The sequence below is a fragment of the Mesoplodon densirostris genome, chromosome 8, assembly GCF_025265405.1.
Source record: "Mesoplodon densirostris isolate mMesDen1 chromosome 8, mMesDen1 primary haplotype, whole genome shotgun sequence".
In the NCBI taxonomy this organism is placed as follows: Eukaryota; Metazoa; Chordata; class Mammalia; order Artiodactyla; family Ziphiidae; genus Mesoplodon; species Mesoplodon densirostris.
Window position 1 is genome coordinate 36,829,708 of NC_082668.1, and position 23,232 is coordinate 36,852,939.

Consider the following 23,232-nt stretch of genomic DNA (forward strand, 5'->3'; position numbering starts at 1 on the left):
TTCCACCATCTCCCTTCCATAGACTAAACTAAGAATAATTTTTCCTAGTCTGCACTTAATTAGAGGCAGTGCAGCATCACAACTACACTGTATTTTCAAATGTCTTCTTTTTCAAAGTACTGTAGCAAGATTAATCAGCCAGTTTTATTTTAGGTATGTGTATGAATTTAAGCAAAAACTTTTAGGGCTATCTGTGTTACCATCTGAGAGATTTTTATGGCTTCTGGTAGAGGATCTTACTTTTCCTTTTCATTAAAAAATACATAAATAAAAAAATCAACTAAACAAAAAACTTGGCTATATTAAGAGAGCTATACTAAAACCAGAGGATGCTTCTAAGATTTCAAGTCTAGCACCCAGTTTAATTTTTAGATTCTGTGCTTTTTTTCCTTTGCTTTTTGTTGAGTATGAGGTGATGGGGTTGAAAAATACCTTTTTTGATTGGTATGTATGTACTTACGAGAATGTGTCAGTAGACTTTTTTGAGTATCATTAGAGTTCTGGTTTAAAAATAATAATAATAAGCTACACTTTCATACCATGGGCCAGGGGAAATAGAAGTTATTCCTAGAGGAAAGGGAATAACAGGCTTGAGGTTTTTCCTAGCTGTGCATTTTGACTGCTATCAAAAATGTAACAAAACCAAGCATATCAGTTATGTTCCTTGAGCTGCTGAAATGCAATTCTGTTAACAGTTAAATCTCAACTCCATTTATACCAGTAGTCCTAAAATGCTTCTGAAAGAAACAAAAGCAGAAGGGGAAAGAATGATATCAAATACCGCTGTAGACATGAGGTGCGTGTTAGCATAAGGCAGGCAAATACATTTAATGAAGGAAATTCTTAAGTACTGTCTTAAATATTGTACATTCTCAATATAATACTACATTTCAGCCACAGTTAGGTCTGTTACAGGCTCAGAAACAAACATTTGTGTTGAGGATATGAAGCTTGAACTTTCCTGTCTCATTGTGCTGATCCTCCTTTTGCAAAGAGGAATAACCAAACTCATAGAAGTCTCTAAAGGCTGAAAGTGATAGATATACATGTATAGAAATGACTAAAAATCATTTTCGAGTATATGTAATGAGCCAAACATAAAGGTTAAATTATATTTTAAAAATATTATCATTAAATTAGCCTTTTTAGAATATGACTTGTGAAAATGGAAAGATCAGAAGTGCTAATAATAGTGGTGGGGAAAACTTGTCAAGAATGGAAGGAAAACTAGAAAATATTTGTCTTTTAATAGCAATTTAGGAAGCTGCTTTACCTGTTTCAAGCCGGCATGATGACATCATACTCTGTCAGCACAAGGTGATTCGGATATTTTTCCTGTCTGACATTACACTGCCTCAGGTAGACCACAGCTGCAGGTGACTCTGACAGCTGGGGGCTGGAGAAGAGCTCATAAAACATGATGCCGGTGATGGAGAATTGATCGCATGGTTTCTCACTAGGGGTACATCGTACACCTGCTCGTCTTAAACCCTGTTCTCGTTTTGTTAGCATAGCGACCCCTTACTCTCCTGTGTAGGTTTGGAATGGATGCTGCTATTTCAGGTTTGCAGCATCCAGCATCTGCAAAGTGCTTAGGAACCAAATTCAATTCATTCACCTTAACAAATGTTGATTGTTTTAGGAGTTTGAAACCTAGATGGAGAAACAAAAGTCCATGATTAACTGTATAATACAAGTAGATTAGATTTCATATTCTATCAATAAAAGCTGTAAAATACTACATGAACATGAGAGGGAGAAATGAATTTCAGTGGAGGGGGAGCACAATGACAGAGCAGGGATGAGCTCAGAAATTCTGGTTTCTTGGGACTCATTGAAAATGTGAAAAGTTCCTGCCCTGGAAGTGCTTGACTTCACTGTCGGGGGAACAATCGCTTTATGGGAAATGCACACAGAACTATTGCTTTAAATAATAATGTCACTTATCTGAAAACTGTGAGACTTGACCTTGAAGATTCAAAAATTTTATCTTCTTTAACAGGCATGTTTGTTTGCATGATGTAAGCATTTGAAATTACAGTACAGGGGATAATTTTTACATAGATTAATTGTGAAAATAAAAGGATACAATTAAAACCAGTTTTTTTGAAGGCAATTTATATAACAAATAAAATAGCTTGCTAGTAACTATTCTTCTGACTGAATTTGAGACATTTCTTTGAAATGCAGGAAACCTAAATTTTACTCTTCAGCTACATTACAAATACCTACCTTGGGCCCTTGGCTTGCAATCATTAGAAACATAAAAGGTATTTCCTTGAGTATGAAGAGTATAATGTGCTGTCTCTATTGCTAAATATCATTTTGGCTTTGGTGGTCTTTTCATTGTATGAGAATAATGAAATATCTTTTTTTCTTCATTGGAGAGTAAAAATTAAATTTGATTCCTTCCACCATGAATTGGTATAGAAGAGATAATGGAAGAGAAGTGTTGTTAAAATATATGGGGATTTCTAGTAAGTAGGGACACAGTAGTCCAGGAAGGTATTCAGAATTTTCAGAATTTAGAACAGTGGTGTAGGCTTACAGAGGGGAAAGGAAGCAACATACCCCGGCTACTGTGCACCAGGCATTGTGCTAGATGTGCTAGGTTTCTTAGTTTATCTAATCTTAATCTCTGTATCCATTCTATGAGGTGGTTTCTTTTCTTTCTTTACTTCCTTTATTTTTTCTCCTTTCCTCTCTTTTTATCTCCCTCTTTTTTCCTTTAGTTTTATTAAAGGTTTTTTAAAGCAAGTTCCAAAAATCATATTATTTCACCCCTGCATATTTAAAATATCTGTAAGCAATATGGACATTTTCTTATATCGCCACAATGCCATTATCACACCCAACAAAATGATAGTTTTTGGTACCATCTAACATCCAGTGTATAATCCAAGCAAACGTCTTTCTATGATGGGCTTGTCTGAATCTGGATCTACACATGGTTCACATATCGAGGTGATTGTTGTATCTCTGTCTCTTTTGATCTAGCCCAGTTCCCCGCCCCCCTTTTTTCCTCCGATTCACTGGTTGCAGAAACTAGGTCAGTTGTCCTATGAAATTCCCACATTCTGGATCATCTGTTTGCTCCCTTGTGGTGTCATTTAATTTGTTTCTTTATCCCTCTCATTTCATACAAACTTTAAGTTAGCCCCTTGATAGGGTTGAAGTTCTTTTTTTTTTTTTTTTTTTTGGCAAAACTTCTTCAAAGGTGGGCTTTGAGATTCATATGTGTCTTATCAGGAAGCCACAATGTCTGATTATCTCACATCTGGTGACGCAAAGATGAATTGCCCTTGTTCCTAATTGATTTTTCATGAGGGTTTTATGCATTGCCGATCTTTGCCTGAAACAGTTATTTTCTTAGGGTCTCCAAAATGGTGATTTTCTAATTATATCATTTCTTCCACATTTATTAGTTAGATTTTTTTCTATTAAAAAACTTTCCCTCATCAGTTCAGGCTATCTGGCTACCCTGGAATACAGTTTATACAGGAAAGGCAGGATAAATGCTTATTTTTATTCCTTTTAATTGCCAGATTTCTAGATAAGGAGTTGGTGCTTTAGAGGAAGCTTTTTTTTTTTTCTTTCATTTTCACTTTACAGACAAAGAACTTGAGGCTCAGAGATGTCAAAAAAAAATTGCTCAAGATCCCAAACAGGTATTAAGGAGCAGAAATGGTATTCAAACCGATATCTTCTGGCCTCAAAAGCATATGCTTTTTCTACTAAACCAAAATGTACCCCTGCCCTCAACCCCCCAGCTGCTGACAGCTGGGAGTTGCTACTGCAAATATCTCCCCCTGCTTTGCCCTTTAAGAACCAGGCTCCAAGAATCCTCCTTTACAGCATTCTGGGCTTTATAAACTTATGCAATACTCCAGCACTGTAGCTCCAAATGGAGGTGCTGGCCTGGCTAGGCCAAGAACTGAGCAGAGCCAGGAAATAGGTCACACTATTTCTATTTAGAAGGAGGGGCGTTAGCATCACAGTTTGTGTATTAGGCTCCTGTGACATCCAAAGTGTGAGTCACTCTAAGTTATGGCTGGAGCAGATAACGGTGATCCAAACAATTTGGAGAGTTGTCAGATGTTAAGATGTCTTAACCAACTCTCCTAAACCATTTTCCCTTTCTTCTGCCATCCCTGCTCTCTGCCATTCCAGGTTTGAGGGCAGTACTTAGGTAACTGCCTAAGCATTATTTTACAATTCCTAAACCTCTGTTAACTGTGTCACTGGCATCTGCCCGCTCCCCCGCCCTGAAGTCCATGGTCCTTTAGTATCTTAAAGTAGTGTTAAAGAAGTAGAGTTCACGTAGTAAATTTGGGAGATTTTCTTGGCTTTGTGGTGTCTACATATCACGGGCTTCTAATGCTAGAGTCTCTACCTGACTCAGAGAAAGAATGTTTCTCCGGGACTTCCCTGGTGGTCCAGTGGATAAGACTCTGCACTCCCAATGCAGGGGGCCTGGTTCGATCCCTGGTCAGGGAACTAGATCCCGCATGCGTGCCGCAACTAAGAGTGCGTGCGCATGCCACAACTAAAGATCCCACATGCCTCAACGAAGTTCCCGTGGGCCGCAACGAAGACCTGGTGCAGCCAAACTAAATAAATAATAAATAAATAAATATTTTTTAAAAAGAACATTTCCCCAGACTGCATACAACCCAGAGGTACAAAATTTTTTTAATGCCCTCCACATTTCACCCCTCCCATCAGCATAGGAGTCTACATTAGAAACAAACAAATAACCAACCTTCAGAATTGCAGTTGGAGAGGTTTCCTGTGCTTAAAGGCCCCATCTCAGCCTCTGATGTTCCATGATGGGCCTCCAAATAAGGGAGGCCCACAGTCCTGCTGTCCCAGGCCAGTACCCAAATTTCCAAATACCTACATCTATACATCAGAAAAAATATTATGCTATCTCTATCCTTGCTTACAGCGGACTGTGATTAGTGCCGTGAAAACATGCTGTCAGCTGCAAACAGCAGTCCCCTAAAGCAGTTCTCTAGAAAAAACAGGAAGGTAATTCTGTAATCTGCCTTGAAAAGATAAGGTCAGAGACAGAATCTAAATATAAAAATGGCAGAAGAGAATGAAAAAATGTCATTCAGAGAGTAGCCTCCATAAAATTATATTTAAATACCAGGCTTCCTTACAGAATATCTGACCCAATATATCCAGTAGAACTTTCTGTGATGATGGAAATGTTCTGTATCTGCACTGTCCAATAGGAAGACCACTGGCCACATGTGGTTATTGAGCACTTGAAATGTGTCTCATGCAACTGAAAAAACTTAACTTTTATTGCATTTCATTTAATTAATTAAAATTAAAATTTAATGGAACGTGTAGCTAAGGGTTACCATATTGGACAATGCAGATCTGGCCCTTGTATTCTTAACTTCTTCTTTCTCTTAACAGTATACACAATTTGGGGCTGTTATAAAATAGTTTAAAAATTGAAGGTACCAATTTTATTAATCTTAGTGATGAATTTTCCTTATGGAATTAGATTCATAATGGCTTAGAAATTCTAGCCTCCTTGTACATAGACAAACTTTTTATTATGAGACTAACTTCAAGGGAAAATTAATTATGCTCAAACTTTGATTTTTAAAATTTGTGTGAATTATATGCTTTAGTGGTGATGGTTATAACAGTGATGGGAACGCACTTAATGCTACTGAACTGTACACTTAGAAATGGTTAAAATGGTAAATTTTGTGTTAAATATATTTTACCACAATAAGAAAATTATGTGCTTTATTTTCTTTCATTAGGCCTGATTTTAATTTAATTTTGTTAAAATTTCCCACTGTCCATAGACCTTGCTGAGAATCTGGTCCAGCGTGTTCCTGGCTGCAGTGTGTTTCTCTTTGGTGAGGCCGACCTGCCTGAGAAGCGCACTCTTGTCCAGAGAAGGAAGCAACTGGGCTGGTTCACAAGGAGGGATTTCAGTGCTCTTAAACCTGACCTGGGAGTTGCACCTGCCCGAAGATGTGGTTTAACAGGTTCATAGTGTGGTTTTGTTCTGCTTTTGTTGTTGTTTTTTTAAAATTTATTTATTTTATTTATTTATTTTTGGCTGCGTTGGGTCTTTGTTGCTACACATAGGCTTTCTCTAGTTGCAGCAAGCAGGGGCTACTCTTCGTTGCGGTGTGCGGGCTTCTCATTGCGGTGGCTTCTCTTGTTGCGGAGCATGGGCTCTAGGTGCGCGGGCTTCAGTAGTTGTGGCTTGTGGGCTCAGTAGTTGTGGCTTGTGGGCTCTAGAGCGCAGGCTCAGTAGCTGTGGAGCACGGGCTTAGTTGCTCCACGGCGTGTGGGATCTTCCCGGACCAGGGCTTGAACCCATGTCCCCTGCATTGGAAGGCAGATTCTTAACCACTGCACCACCAGGGAAGCCCCTCTGCTTTTGTTTTTAAACTTGAGTATCCTGAGGTCACCTTCATTTGGTCCCTCCCACATAATACAGGAGGACTTCAGCTGGGGCTTCTTCTTGACTTGGTTGAAGGTCTCCTCATGCCTCTTTCTTACCCATGCCTTCATGAGCAGACCAGAGAGGCTGGAAGCCCTGATCATATATTCCATGAGAGCCCCCAAGAGTGATGTTCAAGATAAATAACGAGCCCTGCAGCATGGCCACTGATGATGAGAATTGTTGACACCAGGACAGGTCCTGGAGGCCCGCTGCTGTGCTGGGCATGAGCATGTATCCTGGGGACAGTTGGTGGCTCAGGACTTGGGTAGAGCTTACTTTTAGCTGGTAGGAAAGTCTTTCAGCACTTGAACATCCAGTGTGTCCAAGTTGATGCTTACAGCCAGAAGTCAGTTCTAGAGGCACCCTGGAGACAAGCTTTTCTACACAGCAGGCTCTAGGCCAGAGAGAACAAACATGGGGAATAGTATTCTTCCTTCCCCTGGATCTCACCAACTCTTACCTCTCTCTGCTACTCCAGTCCCACTCCTTGCTTAGAGCTTACCTTCGGAAAAGGCAGTAGAACGCCATCCAAAACTCCATCCCCATTCACTGCACTTCACCATCCTAGTGCCATTTATTTGAGTCTTAATTCTTTCACCCTCAAGTATCTTCTGTAGGGATCACAAATTAAACCACACTAGGTAACATTTTCATAGTCAGTTAATATTTTAGCGGTTACTAAGATACTAGGTCCCCAAGGAGCAAGAGGTGGGCAACCATAAGAAACACACATTTCTCCATGGTGCAGTTACACATAGGCTTTTGGTTACTAATCCCCGGTGCAGAATTCTGCTCTCAAACCAATGATATCTATAATCAAGCAGAGCAGTACAATGAAAACAGTGCAGGCTTTGAGGCTATGCTCGAATCCTGGCCTTGCTATTCATTGGCCGTGTGACTTCAGAGTGTTCCTTAACTCATTAAGCCTCAGTTCCCATATCTGTAAAATGGACATAATAATTATATCTCCCTCATGAGACTGTGAAGTTGAAATAATGTCTATTAAGTGCCAAACACAGTACTAAGGGGCCATTTCTTCCTTCCATTTAGAGAAAAGATTTATAAAAAAGTGTGTGTTAGTCTTTACTTATGGCAAAAGGAAGAAGCTGATTGCTCCCTGCCAATTTGAACCTCACATATTTTCCCACGACTTGTCTCACAAATGTAGAAGTGTAAGCTTGTGACTAAATTTTCAGACAGCTCTTTCCTGGTTTCTAATTTGGGCCTCACTAAAGACTGAAAGGATTATTTCACAAACCTTGTCAGCACAGTGCCCAGTGACTGGGATTACAGTCAGTGGACAGGAATTAGAAGCAGGAATCCTAGTACTAGAGAACAGAACTGGCTTTAGTGTTGGATTAGGCAGTCCCTGGAAAAACGTCATTCTCATTTCTGCATTGCTGAGAGACTGAATGGGTCGGTATTTAGGGAGAACTTTAGAGAACTCTAAAAAGCATATCTGAGTTAAAGACTAAATGTTCATGTTATCACTAATCATATTCAATCTTCTAAGAACAAACTTGGTTTGTAATTGTCTAAACCAAAGTGAACACTGCTCCCCCATCTCACCTAATGATTGTCTGGGGTTGAGATAATCTCACCCATTTTACATTGTTTGATTGGAATGGACAAGCCATTGGAATTTCTAATTTCTTCTCTATTTTTACTCCATGTGGAGATCTGTGATTTACATGGAGAATTTCGTCAACATCTGACAATCCTAAGTTTACTTTAAAATGCCAAGATTGGCACAAAAATGTTTAAAGATGGTATTTTAAAGGTAAAATTTGATACTGGTAAAGATGTAGTTAGAGGCACTCATGCTACTAACGGTAGCATCAATTGGTATAAACTTTTTGGAAGTGAGTTGGTGATGTGTATTAAGAGCTCCAAGAATATATGTAACTGCTTTGCAGAAATTTCTAGTTCTAGTGATAGATTTATCTTAAGGAAATAGATTTATTCCTGAGGAAATAATAAAAGGTACATGTACTTATGCACAAGTATGTTTATCAAAGAACTATTTATAATAGTAAATATGGGAAACAATGTAAATGTTCAGTATTTGAGAGTGATTATTAAATAAGCTATACCTAGGTGAAAGACTGTTATGCAAGCAATTAAGTGTGAAGGTTTGGAAGAATTTTTAGAGACTTGAAAAATACAATACAATGTAGAGAGAATTTGTAGTTTATTAATTAATGCAACAAATATTTATCAAGTACCTAGTATGTGCTAGGCACTATGGTCAGTGGGGAAAATAGAATTTATTTGCCCTCAAAGAATTTACATTCCGGGGAGTTCCCTGGTGGCGCAGTGGTTAAGAATCTGCCTGCCAATGCAGGGGACACAGGTTCAAGCCCTGGTCCGGGAAGATCCCATATGCCGTGGAGCAACTAAGCCCGTGCGCCACAACTATTGAGCCTGCGCTCTAGAGCCCACAAGCCACAACTACTGAGCCCATGTACCACAACTACTGAAGCCCGCGCACCTAGAGCCCGTGCACCGCAACGAAGAGTAGCCCCCGCTCGCCGCAGCTAGAGAAAACCTGCGAGCAGCAACGAAGACTCAACGCAGACAAAAAAAAAAAGAGTTTACATTCCAGTGGGGAAGGGGTGAAGAGAGAGACAGTAAATAACAAGCTTAATAAATAAAGAATTATATAGTATGTTAGAAAATAAGTGCTACAGCCAAAAAAAATTTAAAAAAATGAACAGGACAATGGGAATCGTGTCTGGGATGGGAGTGAACTACAGTTTTGTTTTTGTTTTTGTTTTTGTTTTTTTTGTGGTACGTGGGCCTCTCACTGTTGTGGCCTCTCCTGTTGCGGAGCATAGGCTCCGGACGCGCAGGCTCAGCGGCCATGGCTCACGGGCCCAGCCGCTCCGCGGCATGTGGGATCTTCCTGGACTGGGGCACAAACCCGTTTTCCCCTGCATTGGCAGGCGGACTCTCAACCACTGCACCACCAGGGAAGCCCTGAACTACAGTTTTTAAATGGGATAAACCAAAGTAGGCCTCATAGTGAAGGCAGTGTTGGAGCAAAGACTGGGAGAGAAGCAGTTAGCCACGTGGAGATGTGGACAGGAGTCTCAGGCAGAGAGAAAGCCAGTGTCAAGGCCAAAGGATATAAAGTAGTATAAACAGTATGATCTCAATATTGTAAAATATATGTATGCATCTATTTATTTTATTTATGTTATATATTTGTAAGAAAAGTGTTTTTAAATTCTTAAATCTTTCAACATATTTTCATTATTTCTCTAAATTGATTTGATCTTGTGATTACTTTCCGTCATCTTTCATAAAGGGTAATTATTGAGGTTTATCAATGGTCAGTTTTATAAAAGCTGGGTTTCAATGCATTTATTCAGATTGCTGATGAAAGATTTAAGATAAGAAGGGAAAAGTAGCACAACTTTCCCCTCCGTATGTCTTTTTTGCTAATATCTCCTGCTAAGTGGCAGAATCCTCAGTTTGTGCAAAAAAACATGAAAATTATAAGTTGCCAAGGCTAGGTAGACTGTTATTCATCGAGAAACACCTCATTTAATAGGCTCAAAAGAGATTCTAATAGAAAAGTAAAATGTTTCAGAGAGGAACAGTGAATAAAGGATATGGATAAACAGTTTCTAATATTTCATGAACAAGATTATAATTCGAGTTTAAGACACGTAATCAACCGAAATATTAGGTTACCTTACTTGCACGAATTATCTCTTAAGAAACACTTACGTAAGAAAGAGTAAAATGTTTTCATTTTTAAAAGTAATATCTACTGAAGGAGAATTTCTAGCACCTCTGTCATTAGGGTAGAAATGTTATTCATCTAATTTTTCAGTGAATTTAGTTCCTAACTATGGCGATTTCCCTCCTTATTTTTAAATTTAATGGCTTTATATATTTTTCTAACATTTTTGATTTACATCAATGTTTCTCAACATAGTTTTCCACTCCTCCCATCAAAACAGAAAAGCTTCAACACATTGCTATATTTATTTCTTTTCCTAAAAAAATTAAATACAAATGATTGGTGCTATCAACTGAACACTTACAGTTAACTTTCCAGTGACAAAGTAATCTACACAGTACCCGAGAGGAAGCAGAATCTATAAGGGAACAGGTTTCTGTTTTGAAGTTCCCTGAGAATATTATAAACAGAAGAGAAAAAAGTGAGCTCAGAAATGATTAACACCCATAGTCAGTGCCAAACACACAAAATCTTTTAAACCAAATTCCTTTTAGAAGTTTGTAGTTGGCCAGCTCATGAGGAACATAAATAAGGACAAAGCAGTAATAGTTGATACTTTTAGATCTATAAATAAATACTTTATACATATATATTTTAAAACCCTAAACATTTATAGGATAATTTAAACACCGCTGGCTGATATATGACTGGCCTGCATATATGCATCATTGTTTAAAAATAGAGGGACACTTCTTTGAACTATAGTTTCATATGATGCCTTAGGAATCATAGATGGAGGTAATTGGCACATCTTGGAATCAAGGACTTCTGTTTAGTTATTTCAATGGGTTAGTGAGAGATGTCCCTGCTTACTTCTGTCTCAGTAAATGAGAAGTTGCTGCATCAGGCACTTTTCTTGACATTGAATAATGCCGTTTACTTCACACCCAAAACTTTACTTAGTCTTTGAAAAATAATTTCTAGTTTTAGAATGAATCCTGCTTTGAGGAACCTGTTTTCATAATTTTCTACATTTGCTTGTAAATCTAGTTGGAGTGATGGAAGATAAAAGTCTCAATGTGTAATTAAGTGTGTAACCTGTAATAGAAGCATGAAGGACTTTGCTTTTGTCTCTGCATGAGCTGGTGAAAGGCACTGTTCTCCTATAGAAAACCTGGGAGCAGGCAGGTCACCTGAGGTTCCTTTCAACTGGACTGGCTTCATTCCATTATGATATTAACATGGATCTACCTCTGTGATTTCCTCTCTGAAGTACTGTTACTCTGAAAGATTCAGAGTTGAGAAATTGAGGCTCACAATTCCTTGCAGAGTGGGAAAACGTCATAGCCATTTTGCTGAAAGACAGCTGAGCAGAGGCAATGTCCCTGAAGAGGTAGAACTTGAATTCAGACCCACAGGGAGCCACTGCCGGCCCTATGCCACACAGCGTCACTCAGCTTTCTTTTCTGTGGATTTGGCCACATGCCTAAGAGTCCTGCATTCTTCCTGCCATGGGAGCACTGGACTTAGCAATTATGTTTGAGTTTTATGGCTTTAGTCATCAAATGTCCTGTTTCAGCTGTGGTTTCTCTTTAGTACATGTTCTAAAAAATTTAAAATACCAATACGTAATGATGACTAATTGCTTTTGGTGTAATAACAGCTGTTTATATTTTTGAACCTGAGTTCCAAGTCTATTGTCTTGCTCTGTTTGTTAGTCTGAAGCAAGGACCACATTTAGGCTAGGTTTTATCTTATTTTAACCTTCATGTTTTTACACCCAGTAACCTGCATGGTTCCTGGAACTCAGCAGGTTTTCAGTAAAAACATATTTAATGAGGGAGTCGCACATTAGTTCATGAGAATCTCTTTATTTATTCAAACTGTAATGTAATCCACAAATTTGCAGTTCTCTCTTCAGCTATAAAAATGCCAAATATCCCAAAGCACCACCTCGGCTCTCTCCTCATGCATCTTTTAAAACTAAGCCACCAAAGAGGAACTTGATATGATAAATAGAACTTCTAAATACATCCCTTAGCAACTTCTGACTCCCTAAAATGAAATCCTTTCTGTGGAGGAAAATATATAGAATCTTTTCACCATTAATTGATTGAAGATGATGGCACCTGGAACGATTTTTGAGAATAATTTTGATCTAAAGGGGAAAAAAAATACATGTGTTTCTTTTGAGTGCTGCTTTTTCATTTTTCTAATGGGCTCTTCACTATTGTTTTGTCTGAATGCAGTTTTTTATTTGTGTTATTCCAGACATGGTCCTACCGCAAGCATCTTTAAACCAGACATTAATAGCATAGTTCACAGTCATTACTGCCAGTGCTCAAACACAAATATTGCATTTGTGTTTGCAAAAGCTACACATCAGATGTTAATTAAGTGCATTTGTTTTTTTTATGCTTAAACAATCTGGCATAAAGAGTTTACATCTATATCAGTTCACCATAAGGTCTCTACAATATCTGAATCACCAGCCGTACAGTATATGATAAATACAGTGTTTCCACACAAGAAAATAACAGAATTGTCAGGAAAACATCAGGCCTGTTATATTTCCCTGTGAAATAATAGCAACTGAATCTCAGTTTCTTTTTCTTTTTGATAAAAAAAGTATTTAACTAGGAGTAAACACCAATATTTAGAATGATAAATTTTTCATTAAAGAACACATGGAAAGTGAAATCATACCAAAGATTTTTTTCCTTGTTTTTAGCTTGCTTCAGGGCGTTGTGACAGTTGCGTTGGAATAAAATTGGAATTTCAGTTTTGCAGTGAGGAGATTCATGCTGCCGCCAGAGCAGCCGAGTGCCAATCTGCGGGAGGCAGGAGCGGGGCGAGACCGCAAACTGAGAAACAAACTTTCACATCAGGTTTCTAATTTTAGAGCAAAAAATGGAATTACTTTAATTATATGACATTTAACTAGAAATACGATTTTCTGGGATTAATTAACTCCCTTATTTAAAAAATCTTTACTAAGTTTAAACTAGCATAAAAAAATCAAATTCAGCATTTCATATAAGGTCAGTGGGACTGCTGGATTTAAATGCAGAATTTGATTCATTCGAATTGGATCACCATATTGGTGTTGGACTTGGGAAGGATTAAATGGAGGAATTAGAAATGCGTGCATTTGGGCAGAAAGCAGTTTCTCTTCTTCTTTTCTTTTTTTTTTTTTTTTTTTGCGGTACGCGGACCTCTCACTGTTGTGCCCTCTCCCGTTGCGGAGCACAGGCTCCGGACGCGCAGGCCCAGTGGCCATGGCTCACGGGCCTAGCCGTTCCGCGGCATGTGGGATCTTCCCGGACCGGGGCACGAACCCGCATCCCCAGCATCGGCAGGCGGACTCTCAACCACTGTGCCACCAGGGAAGCCCTCTTCTTCTTTTCTTTTCTTTCCTTTTCTTCTCTTTTCTTTTTTCTTTCCTTTTCTTTTTCCCTTTCTTTCTCCCTTTCTTTTCTTTCTTTTTTTATTTCTAAGAAATGGGTCATGACCTCACAACCCCTCAGGAAGGGTACTACAACCTGATTAGGCCGGAAACTTTTCAGCTTCATTGACTATCTCTGTTTATTCACTGCTTGAATAAGATACAGTGATAAAACAAAATCAATTATTGTATAATTAAAGTTTAATAGAAGTATTTAAGGGACTTCCCTGGTGGCGCAGTGGTTAAGAATCCGCCTGCCAATGCAGGGGACACGGGTTTGATGCCTGGTCCGGGAAGATCCCACATGCCACGGAGCAACTAAGCCTGTGCACCACAACTACTGAGCCTGTGCTCTACAGCCCACGAGCCACAACTACTGAGCCCGTGTGCCACAACTACTGAAGCCCGCCCACCACAACGAAGAGTAGCCTCTGCTCAACACAACTAGAGAAAGCCCATGCACAGCAACAAAGACCCAAAGCAGCCAAAAAATAAATAAATAAATTAATTAATTAAAAAAAAGAATTTAAAGCACAACATAACAAGAGCATATACAAAAGAAATGATTATTCTGTGTTGTTTGTGATTACTCTTATTTTATTTAGAAGAGAATATATGTTACTTCTAATGTTCAATTTTATTTTTCTAAGAAATAATTAGCTTTTGAAGGAATTTTGTAAGTAGAGTTTTATTTTAATTAAGTAAATCAGTGTTGGGACAAGTGAATTCTTTATGGCACTCTTGTGCTCTGGACTTAACATCTAAGCTTATTCTACATCTAATAACTTATCTTAGGTAATGAGTTCATTTATTAGCAAGAATGATCAATTTTAGAAACTCTGTGACAAAAGGTACAGTTATTGGGCACATGGTGGTAACAGGTGCCTTGGAATCTGCTGGATGGGGGATTCAGAAAAAGTCCCATGTCTTTAGGGATGGAATGGCCCATGCCACCATACTGTGGGGAGGAAGAGCCCTGGGTCCATATGAACGAACTTACCTTGGAAGTGACTACCTCCCCCAAGCTGATAACTTACAGATGAATATCTGAATGTTGACTGGGCATATCAGAGTTCTGGTATAGAAAAGCACAATAGGCCCAATAAGTATTTTGAATAGTATCAATACTTAGTATAACCCAATATATGTATACATACTTTTCAGCAAAATCTGAGTGTGATCTAGCTATTTGTTTGAATAATGATAAAGATGAGGCCACTCCTTGAGTCAGAATAAGGTATGTATATCAGATATGAGAAAATGGGACTGTTTGTAACATTACCTGTTGAGGGGTAGAGGAGAGAGAAACCATGCTTGGATGCTTTCCATTAACGAATGACATTAGCATTGACAAGAAAAATTTCCAATTGTACTCTGTGAAATGTTAAAACTGATATAATTCTCAAAGATATTTAGAGTAAGTGATTGGTGTATGAGGTTGAGAGAGATATGTATTGACTGTTAAGAAATTTAATTTTTATGAAATAAGCATTATGGAGAAATACTGTAATCTGATTCATTCCTGCAGAATTCCCAGTAGGAAGAGGCCCAGCCTCGGGAGTTGAAATGTTTCATTATGTACATGTGTGGGAAAAAGATGAAATGTGGTTTCCGTGTGCTGATTTTCTGTAAAGCGTCTATTAGTATGAGAGTACCCAGGCTAGGCAGCAAAGCCCCCAAACCACGGCTGTTAGGGGAAAGTGAATTCAGCAGTATCTCTCGCTGGATACTGACACCATGAGCAATAAGTTTGAAAGTAGCAAGAAAAAACGTTGACAGTAAAATAATGTTGGAATAGTAACTAAAGAATTGTCTTATGCTGAAGGTGAGGTCAGCCCTCATCAATCCCTAGTCACTTTGCCTTTAGAAATGTAAAGTTCCCCCAAAATGAAGAAACTGCAAACCTAAGCTTTTCATACCAATGCTAATTTAACCAAGTTGTCCATCTTAGAATGTAAACTATAATTAGAGCAGGGCTATTTATGTAACATGAGCTGCATCATCCCCAAGGCAGGGAAAAGCAGGACAGTTGCCCCTGGGCTCTAGAGTAACCAGGCTCTGGAGTAGCAATGGCAGTCCCAGTCCCTTGGGAAGCTGGGGATGGAAGAAAGAGATGCCTCCAACTTGTTATACCAAGAAGGTATACATAGTGCCCCAAACCCTGCCCTGCCAAACCCACATGGTCATGAGACACAAGAGTCCCTTTGTCTTTCCCAATTCCAAGACTGTTTGTCACTTTTTAGTGACCTCCTTTCCTAGCCAAGACTGTTGCTGAGTTTCATTTGAATCCGATCTTAACCTAGCTCAGTGATGACAGGTCTGTGTTTGGGGTGGAAGGGATGGGTACAGAGTGTGATTTATTCCTGTCTCCCAGACCCGTAGTCCTGGCACTGAATTCCAGCCCCTGTGGAGATGGCCTTGGAAATGAATGGAAGGCCAAGACATTTTGCTGCTGTTGATATTTGATTTTCAAATGTGCCTTTTGAAATATCTGTTGATACTTTAGAAAGTCTGGGCTTTTCTTAACCATTTTAGAAAAAACATCCAGATACATTTAGAGTAGATTAAAGTATCTGCTTATAGCTCAAATAAATCTGGTATTCAAAATATGTATGACCTTTAGACAATTCTGGAGTTGATAATGAGGAATATTTGTGTATTATTTTGAAAGTAAAACCAAGTAAAGGAAACTCATTGGATTAAAATTGGGTAGAGAATAGAATCTTAAAAATGAGGCTTTCACTTTGCTTGATTAACATGCTTTTCTAATGATTTAGGCATCGGCGCTAGCCCATATGTGATGAACTGCAATGTTACCATAGATTCTCAAGACTTGGCTCTGGGAAAAGAGATCGCTAATGCCATTCGGGGCTCAAATGTGAATGGATTGAAGGGCGTCCAAATGATGGCTTTTCCTCACGAAGGGAAAATTGAGATAGCTTGCAATGTAGAGAGTTTTGAAGATCAAGAAGTTACAGAAACCTCAGAAGGCTCTCAATACATGGCTTACAGTGTCCTTGGGGACCATTTTTATTATCTATCTCCTCATTACATAGAAGCTCAAGTTAGAAAATTGGCAAGTGATCAGGGAATTGGTATTACAGGAAGAGCATTAATTGGATTTACACCCCAAGAGTGCAAGAACTGTGCTGAATATGCTATTAAGGAAGGTATTGGGGAGTTCTGGAAGATACGCAGAGGTATTTTCATGTGATCCAAGCTAAGGCTTCACTGAAATTGTAAGGAAAAAATATCAGCCATTACAAAGTTTTCTTTTGGCCAGTGAAGACGAGTGGAAGATCCAAGAGCTTGGTTCCAGCTGTGAATTGGAAAACTGGAAGCATTCTCTGTCCAGTGACAACAACAGGTGTTTATAGATTGTCCATAATCGCTTTATGATATTTCTAGTCGTCATTAAAACTTCGTGAAATCCCCCTCTGTATCAAGTTCATGCACTTGCATGTACTAGAAGCCCTCCTGAATCAGCTGGGTAAAATGGCCATCATTGTCAAATTGTCTTTAATTATCATGGACAAAACTAAAAACGGACTCAATTTATTTGGTTTTCCTGACCTCTTTATTCCAGAGTCCTGTATTCAACTCTCATTTTTTAAGTAATCATTTTTTTAATGTGCACTTTTAAAAATCAAGTACTAAGTAACTAAAAAGTGGGGAGAATTATAAAATAAAATTACTCTTTCGAAGCATGATTGTTCTTTCCTGCCTTGTTTGGGATGACCCACTGTTCGTTCTGCAGCCAGATTTGTCTAATTTTTTTATGTTTATGTGGAGAAGTAGAACGATGATGTTGGGCATGACTTCGAGGGATTGTATTTATCCTTTTTGGAATTTAAATGGGAAGCCTGAAGGTTTAGGGAATTTATTGCTCTTGAGCAAAGAGAAGGGTTTTGGTGGAAGAATATTATTTGAAAGAAATCAGAATAGGTTGCCTCTTTGTGAACTAAAAGAAGCCACCACTTGCTGATTCTGGCAATTTTATGTAAATCCTTAGTGCTTGTAATTCTTTGGTACAAGGTGCTTTCTGTTCGTAAAGCACAAAGAAATGAATTTTTCCATAGGTTTTGTTTAGCAAGAGAGATTATGGTTTTGTCTAATAAGAGCACATAATGTGAATTTATTTTAAGTAATTAAAAATAAAAAAGAGGTTGAACTCAGTCTTTTTATAGGATCCAGTAATCTATCCTAATATATTTTTTTGACTTACATTTGACTCTTGACTGTGATTGCATTAATTGTGTTTCAGAATTATGCTTTTTTTGGGGTGTTTTCTTTTTGCTGTTAATATAAATACAACAAAGATGGAGAAATGATGAACCAGGTGTGGTTTTCAGGTGTAAGGAAGTTTAGTTGCTGTGATGAAAAGAGCAGATGCTCTCCAGTTAGACCCAGTGAGTCTGGGAGAGCTGAGAAGTAGTCATGCCTCATTTTTCTCTTGCTTTGGCAGAGGCCATGTGGCCTAGTAGGACAAGAGCTGGACAGTAGATTCTGGCTTGGGTTCTGGTCCTTGCTCTTACCTTCCCCGTAGTCATAGTTTCATTGCCTATAAAACAGGGAAAAGAGTTCCCACTCAGATTGTGTTCTAGGGGATAAATGGAAGTACTTTGTAAGCTGTAATTTAAAAATGAAATATATTAACACACTTTCCAGATCTCTTCTAGAGCTTTGCTTCAGTTTTGGTCATCAATATTAAACACATGAGAGAGGGTAAAAGCACAGGTTGTCACTGAGTCACTTGGGATTGTAGTAGGAGTTGATTCATTTGCCACTTACCTGGATTAACCTCTCCAGATTCGTATCACTGCATTCTAGACTGCCAGTTTTGAGCAAGGCCTATTTATAACCAAACATCTATTTAATGGGTGTATGGAGTTTCAGTTTTTGAAGATGAAAAAATAATTCTGGAGATGGATAGTGGTGATGGTTGTACAATAATATGAATACTTAATGCCACTGAACTACACACTTAAAAATGGTTAAAATGGGGGCTTCTCTGGTGGCGCGATGGTTGAGAGTCTGCCTGCCGAAGCAGGGGACACGGGTTCGTGCCCCGGTCCGGGAAGATCCCACATGCCACGGAGCGGCTAGGCCCATGAGCCATGGCCACTGAGCCTGTGCATCCGGAGCCTGTGCTCCGCAACAGGAGAGGCCACACAGTGAGAGGCCCACGTACCGCAAAAAAAAAAAAAAAAAAAAAAGGTAAATTTTATGTAGATTTTACCACAATTATTAAAAATTATATATTTCATAAAAATTTAAAAAAAACACAAACATGTGAATAAGACAATTTCACTAAGCCCATACTTTCTAAATAAAATTTTGTCAAATTTCTAATATCCATTAATGTGTACGAACATATAAGATCTGTTTTTCCCTTTTTAATCTTTTATGATGGACTTGGGCACTACATGTGAGGCTTAGTTAATGGTTTAAAATGGAGTTGATTAAATTTGGCATTTGATCCAGCTGTCTTTTTTTTTTTTTGCGTTACACGGGCCTCTCACTGTTGTGGCCTCTTCCGTTGCGGAGCATAGGCTCCGGACGCGCAGGCTCAGCGGCCATGGCTCACGGGCCCAGCCGCTCCGCGGCATGTGGGATCTTCCCGGACTGGGGCACGAACCCGTGTCCCCTGCATCGGCAGGCAGACTCTCAACCACTGCGCCACCAGGGAAGACCAGCTGTCTATTTAAGACAATAATTTACTATTTTTGTTATAAACAATTTTCAAAACCAGTGCAACCTCACTTCTTACCACTTGTTCATATTCTAATTTCGCTGTTTTTTCTATTGTCTTTCTCTCTTCCCCTTCTCCCTTGCTCCACAATGGTTCTTTAGAAAATCTGAAACAGCTGTAAGTTGCTGAAGGTTTATCCTTTGGACGGATGTGGCATCATCAGCTCTCTCTATGTATGAGCTGGTAGAAGTAGTGGGGATGGATCTATAACAATAAGAAGGATTATCAAATTGGGTTGAGAAAAATCTGACCAAACAAACTAACAAATACCCTGATACATATTAACCTTTTCTCATATTACTCTCTTAGAAACAGACCAACACTTTGTGCAAATGTTTCTGCAGTATTTTTTCCATCGGACCTCAAAGTGGACATTGTATGGAATGTGGCTTCATAGCTTGTTTAACCTCCATCTCCTGCCAGATGACTTTGTCCATGACTTGTGCCAATTGTAAATGGGACAAAATCGATGTGGACAAATAGAGTTTACATTTTATTAACTCTTTAGTGTTTTTTACTCTACCCCGCTTTAAATTCAAGTTTTAGTTTCTGAGAAGAGGGACAAGGAAAGCAAAAAGCTAGGCTGTGAGGTGATCAGGGCTTTTGTTGGTGGTGGGGAGGGGCTGTCCTTCGCTTCCAACCTGAACTTGGGCTTGACTCCACAAGTTAAAACGTCTTTAACATAAGGGGGAGGGATGGGCTAAGTAAAATATAACTGTAAAATAAAACAAAATGGGGGGTGATATTTTCATTCCTCAACATAATGAAAAGCCTTGCTCTGTAATTGGTTTGTACCGTCTTGGAAGTGGCGTCCATGGACCACAAAGGACCACTCTATGAGAGATCTGCAAGGAATTTATCATTCCCTCTGGCTGAGCCAAAGCAGGCTTGATATACAGTTTTGTTTAGTATAAATATTCTCATGTTACTGTTTACTCTGTGGGGATATGAGGATCTCACTGACAGAGTACGTGCTCCACTGCCTTGCTTTTAAAAGGCATTTTATTTGACTCTTTTGTTTGTACTTGCCCAGAAACTTCAGAGAATGGCCCAGGAACTTGTTTGATAAGCATCCAGACCATGCTCCCGGAGTATGTCGCGCTTGGGGGTTCGAAAAGCTTATTGTTTTAAGCAGGCCCGCACATGGCTTCGAAGGAGCCCATTTTTCATAGGTAAGAACAGTTAGGCCGCTTAACAGCAATCCCTTAGAGTGCTCCTCTAAGGTACAAGGAAAGGTGCTGGTGAAGCATGGCTCTGGTTGAACTCAGCCTGACGTTGGATTACTCTGTCACTTCTTTTGCCCAATTTGCAGTATTTTGCGGCTAATTAGTTTGTTGTGAGTTAAGATGAGCGACAGAGACCTAAACATGGGATGAATTTCTCTTTCTAAATGTGTGGTGTGTGCTTGGTCCGGCTTTCGTCTCTCAGCCCCACGCCAACCCTCACCTATGCTGCTTTATGCCACCAGGACTCTGCCGTTAGGCTCTGCCTCTCTGGGGAGCTGGACGGGGGGCTGCAGGGCTGAAGGAGGAGAGGGACTTGCTGTTTCAAGTTCCTTCCCGTTTCGGGCAGCCCCACCGCAGCAGTGGCTCTTGACCTGACAGTGGCTCTTGGTCCCAGGCTCCAGCTTTTTACTCCTGTCACTTTGAGAACTGGCCTCAATGTGCACTCAGAAGCACCGGCGGTGGCTGAGCCCCAGCTCTGTGAGGCCTCTCTAGGCTTCTAGACTCTGAGAACCCTGCCCCCTCCCTTTGTTCCTCCAGCCTTGGGGCATAGTGCTTCCTTCAGTTATTTTTATCTCTGGGCACCACGGTCTCTCCTAGCTCTTTTGGTTCTCCAACAACTGTTGACCAAATTTTCAACGTTATTTCTTTTGAAATGCTTAGTGTGGTTTCTGTCTTCCTGACTAGATCCTGTCAGAAATAAACCTATCAACAGACCAAATAGAAGGAAAGGAGAAAAAGGCAGAAAATATTCAGTGTGGGTCTATAGTTCCTAATGAAAACAGCTTGTTGATGATTACTTGCCTTTTCTCCTCGTTCGCATTGTATTCTCCGAATTTTATTGTTTTCTTATCAAACGTTCTGTGTTACCTTTGACAGTCTTGCTATTCTTTCATCTAATAGGGAGTCTGAGTGTTGAATTGGGGTAAGGATTGGAAATATCATGGTAAATCGTTGGATGGAGTTTTCCAGTGAATGTCTTTCATGTAGTAGCTTAGTCCACCATTAAAAATATAGACTAATGTAATTTTAAAAATTAAAGTCGGGACTTCCCTTGTGGCTCAGTGGTTAAGAATCCGCCTGCCAATGAAGGGGACATGTGTTCGAGCCCTGGTCCGGGGAGATCCAACATGCCACGGAGCAACTAAGCCCGTGCGCCACAACTTCTGAGCCTGCACTCTAGAGCCCGTGAGCCACAACTACTGAGCCTGCGTGCCACAACTACTGAAGCCCACACGCCTAGAGCTGGTGCTATGCAACAGAGAAGCCACCACAATGAGAAGCCTGCACACAGCAACGAAGAGTAGCCCCCGCTTGCTGCAGCTAGAAAAAGCCTGCACACAGCGACAGAGACCCAACGCAGCCAAAGATAAACAAGTAAATTAATTCATTTTAAAAAAAAGAAAAGAAAATTAAAGTCTTTTCAATCTTTTAATAGTTGTATGTCTTTCCTTTCGTGCCATCTTTACCTGCCAGGTAGATGATGCTTTTTAGCTGGTCCTAGGCTCCTAGCTAAACATCTTTCCCAAGCCGTTTATGCACCATCCTATTAACTTTTTCTTAGGAAACCCCATCTGCAACCAGTTATTGTTTCCGAACTTCTTAGGTACCTCTATCTTCATGAAGACCAACTGCTTTGGGAAAAGTAATCATTATGATTGATGTAGTCTAGCAAAGACCAAGTGTTATAAAATTATATTGTTTCTAGTAAGTATAAAGAATTTTTGGTAATTGATAAGTATTATTCTGTCTACCCTACAATTGTGTTTAGTAGTTCACCTTCCTTCATGATATCCACTCCACTATTTCACAAGGATAAAAGCGAGATGAAAGAGCGAGGTACAGAAGGAAGTCTTCAGTGAACCCTTTTAGCATCATTAATCGTGGCTACCTTTCATTGAATTCCAACTAAGTGTCAAGTACTATTATGTGATTTTCACAGCAACCCTTTGGAGGAGATGACTGTAAAGAAATAAAATTCCCCAAGTTCTTTTTAGCCGACTGGGTCAGTCAGGAGCTTCCTCCCACCATATCCCATATTCTGTAGATTTATACTGCTCTAACCCTAAACAGTGCCCTTGGACCCACATCCTCAGGACTTCAGGCCTCTCCTCCTAGGCCTGGTCAGCATTTGCCTCTAGTTTCTTGTGATCTAGTGAGAAATTGTACATCCAGTTGGTTGAACGTCCCCTTCCATGGCAGTTCCATAGGATGGCCCACCTCAGAATCCTGAAACTTCTTCCAGACCGTACTTCTGTACTCTTTTCTCATTTAAAATCTCTTCGAGATCTGTCTTTTACACAATTATCATATACTGAATTCTTGCCCATTTATCCCTTCCTGTACCTGGAAGATCCATCAGCGTCTAGTTTCATAGCTTCCTCCCCTGGACTGTCAGTGTCTCCTCTGCAGGACTGATTCAGTGCTGCTAAGCACAGCCATGCCTCACCAAGTGAGGAAGTGGAGGATGAATCCCCACATCCCCAGATTTCTCCCAGATGAATTTCTGCAGATTGAGTCACAAAACTTGCTACAATTAATTAGGAGATTCCTGGAATCACTCTCACAGTCCTGAAAGAGCCACGATGTCTGTAGGACCCAGAATGGTCCCCGTCACTGTTTAAGCCAGGGAAG

General features: G+C 39.6%; 1 protein-coding gene across 6 annotated transcripts in view; it reads left to right on the top strand.

Moving 5' to 3' along the window:
* The window catches only part of FTCDNL1 (formiminotransferase cyclodeaminase N-terminal like), an 84,268-nt gene extending 66,978 nt beyond the window's left edge, over positions 1 to 17,290 (top strand). For 5 of the 6 annotated variants that reach the window (XM_060106976.1, XM_060106980.1, XM_060106977.1 and 2 more), the window contains exons 5-6: positions 5,835 to 6,020; positions 16,401 to 17,290. In XM_060106976.1, the coding sequence (XP_059962959.1) occupies positions 5,835 to 6,020; positions 16,401 to 16,837 (623 nt within the window). In that variant the 3' untranslated portion in view covers positions 16,838 to 17,290. The remainder of the gene's footprint in view (positions 1 to 5,834; positions 6,021 to 16,400) is intronic. The other variant, XM_060106981.1, reaches the window with a different exon arrangement.
* The last annotated feature ends 5,942 nt before the right edge of the window (positions 17,291 to 23,232 follow it).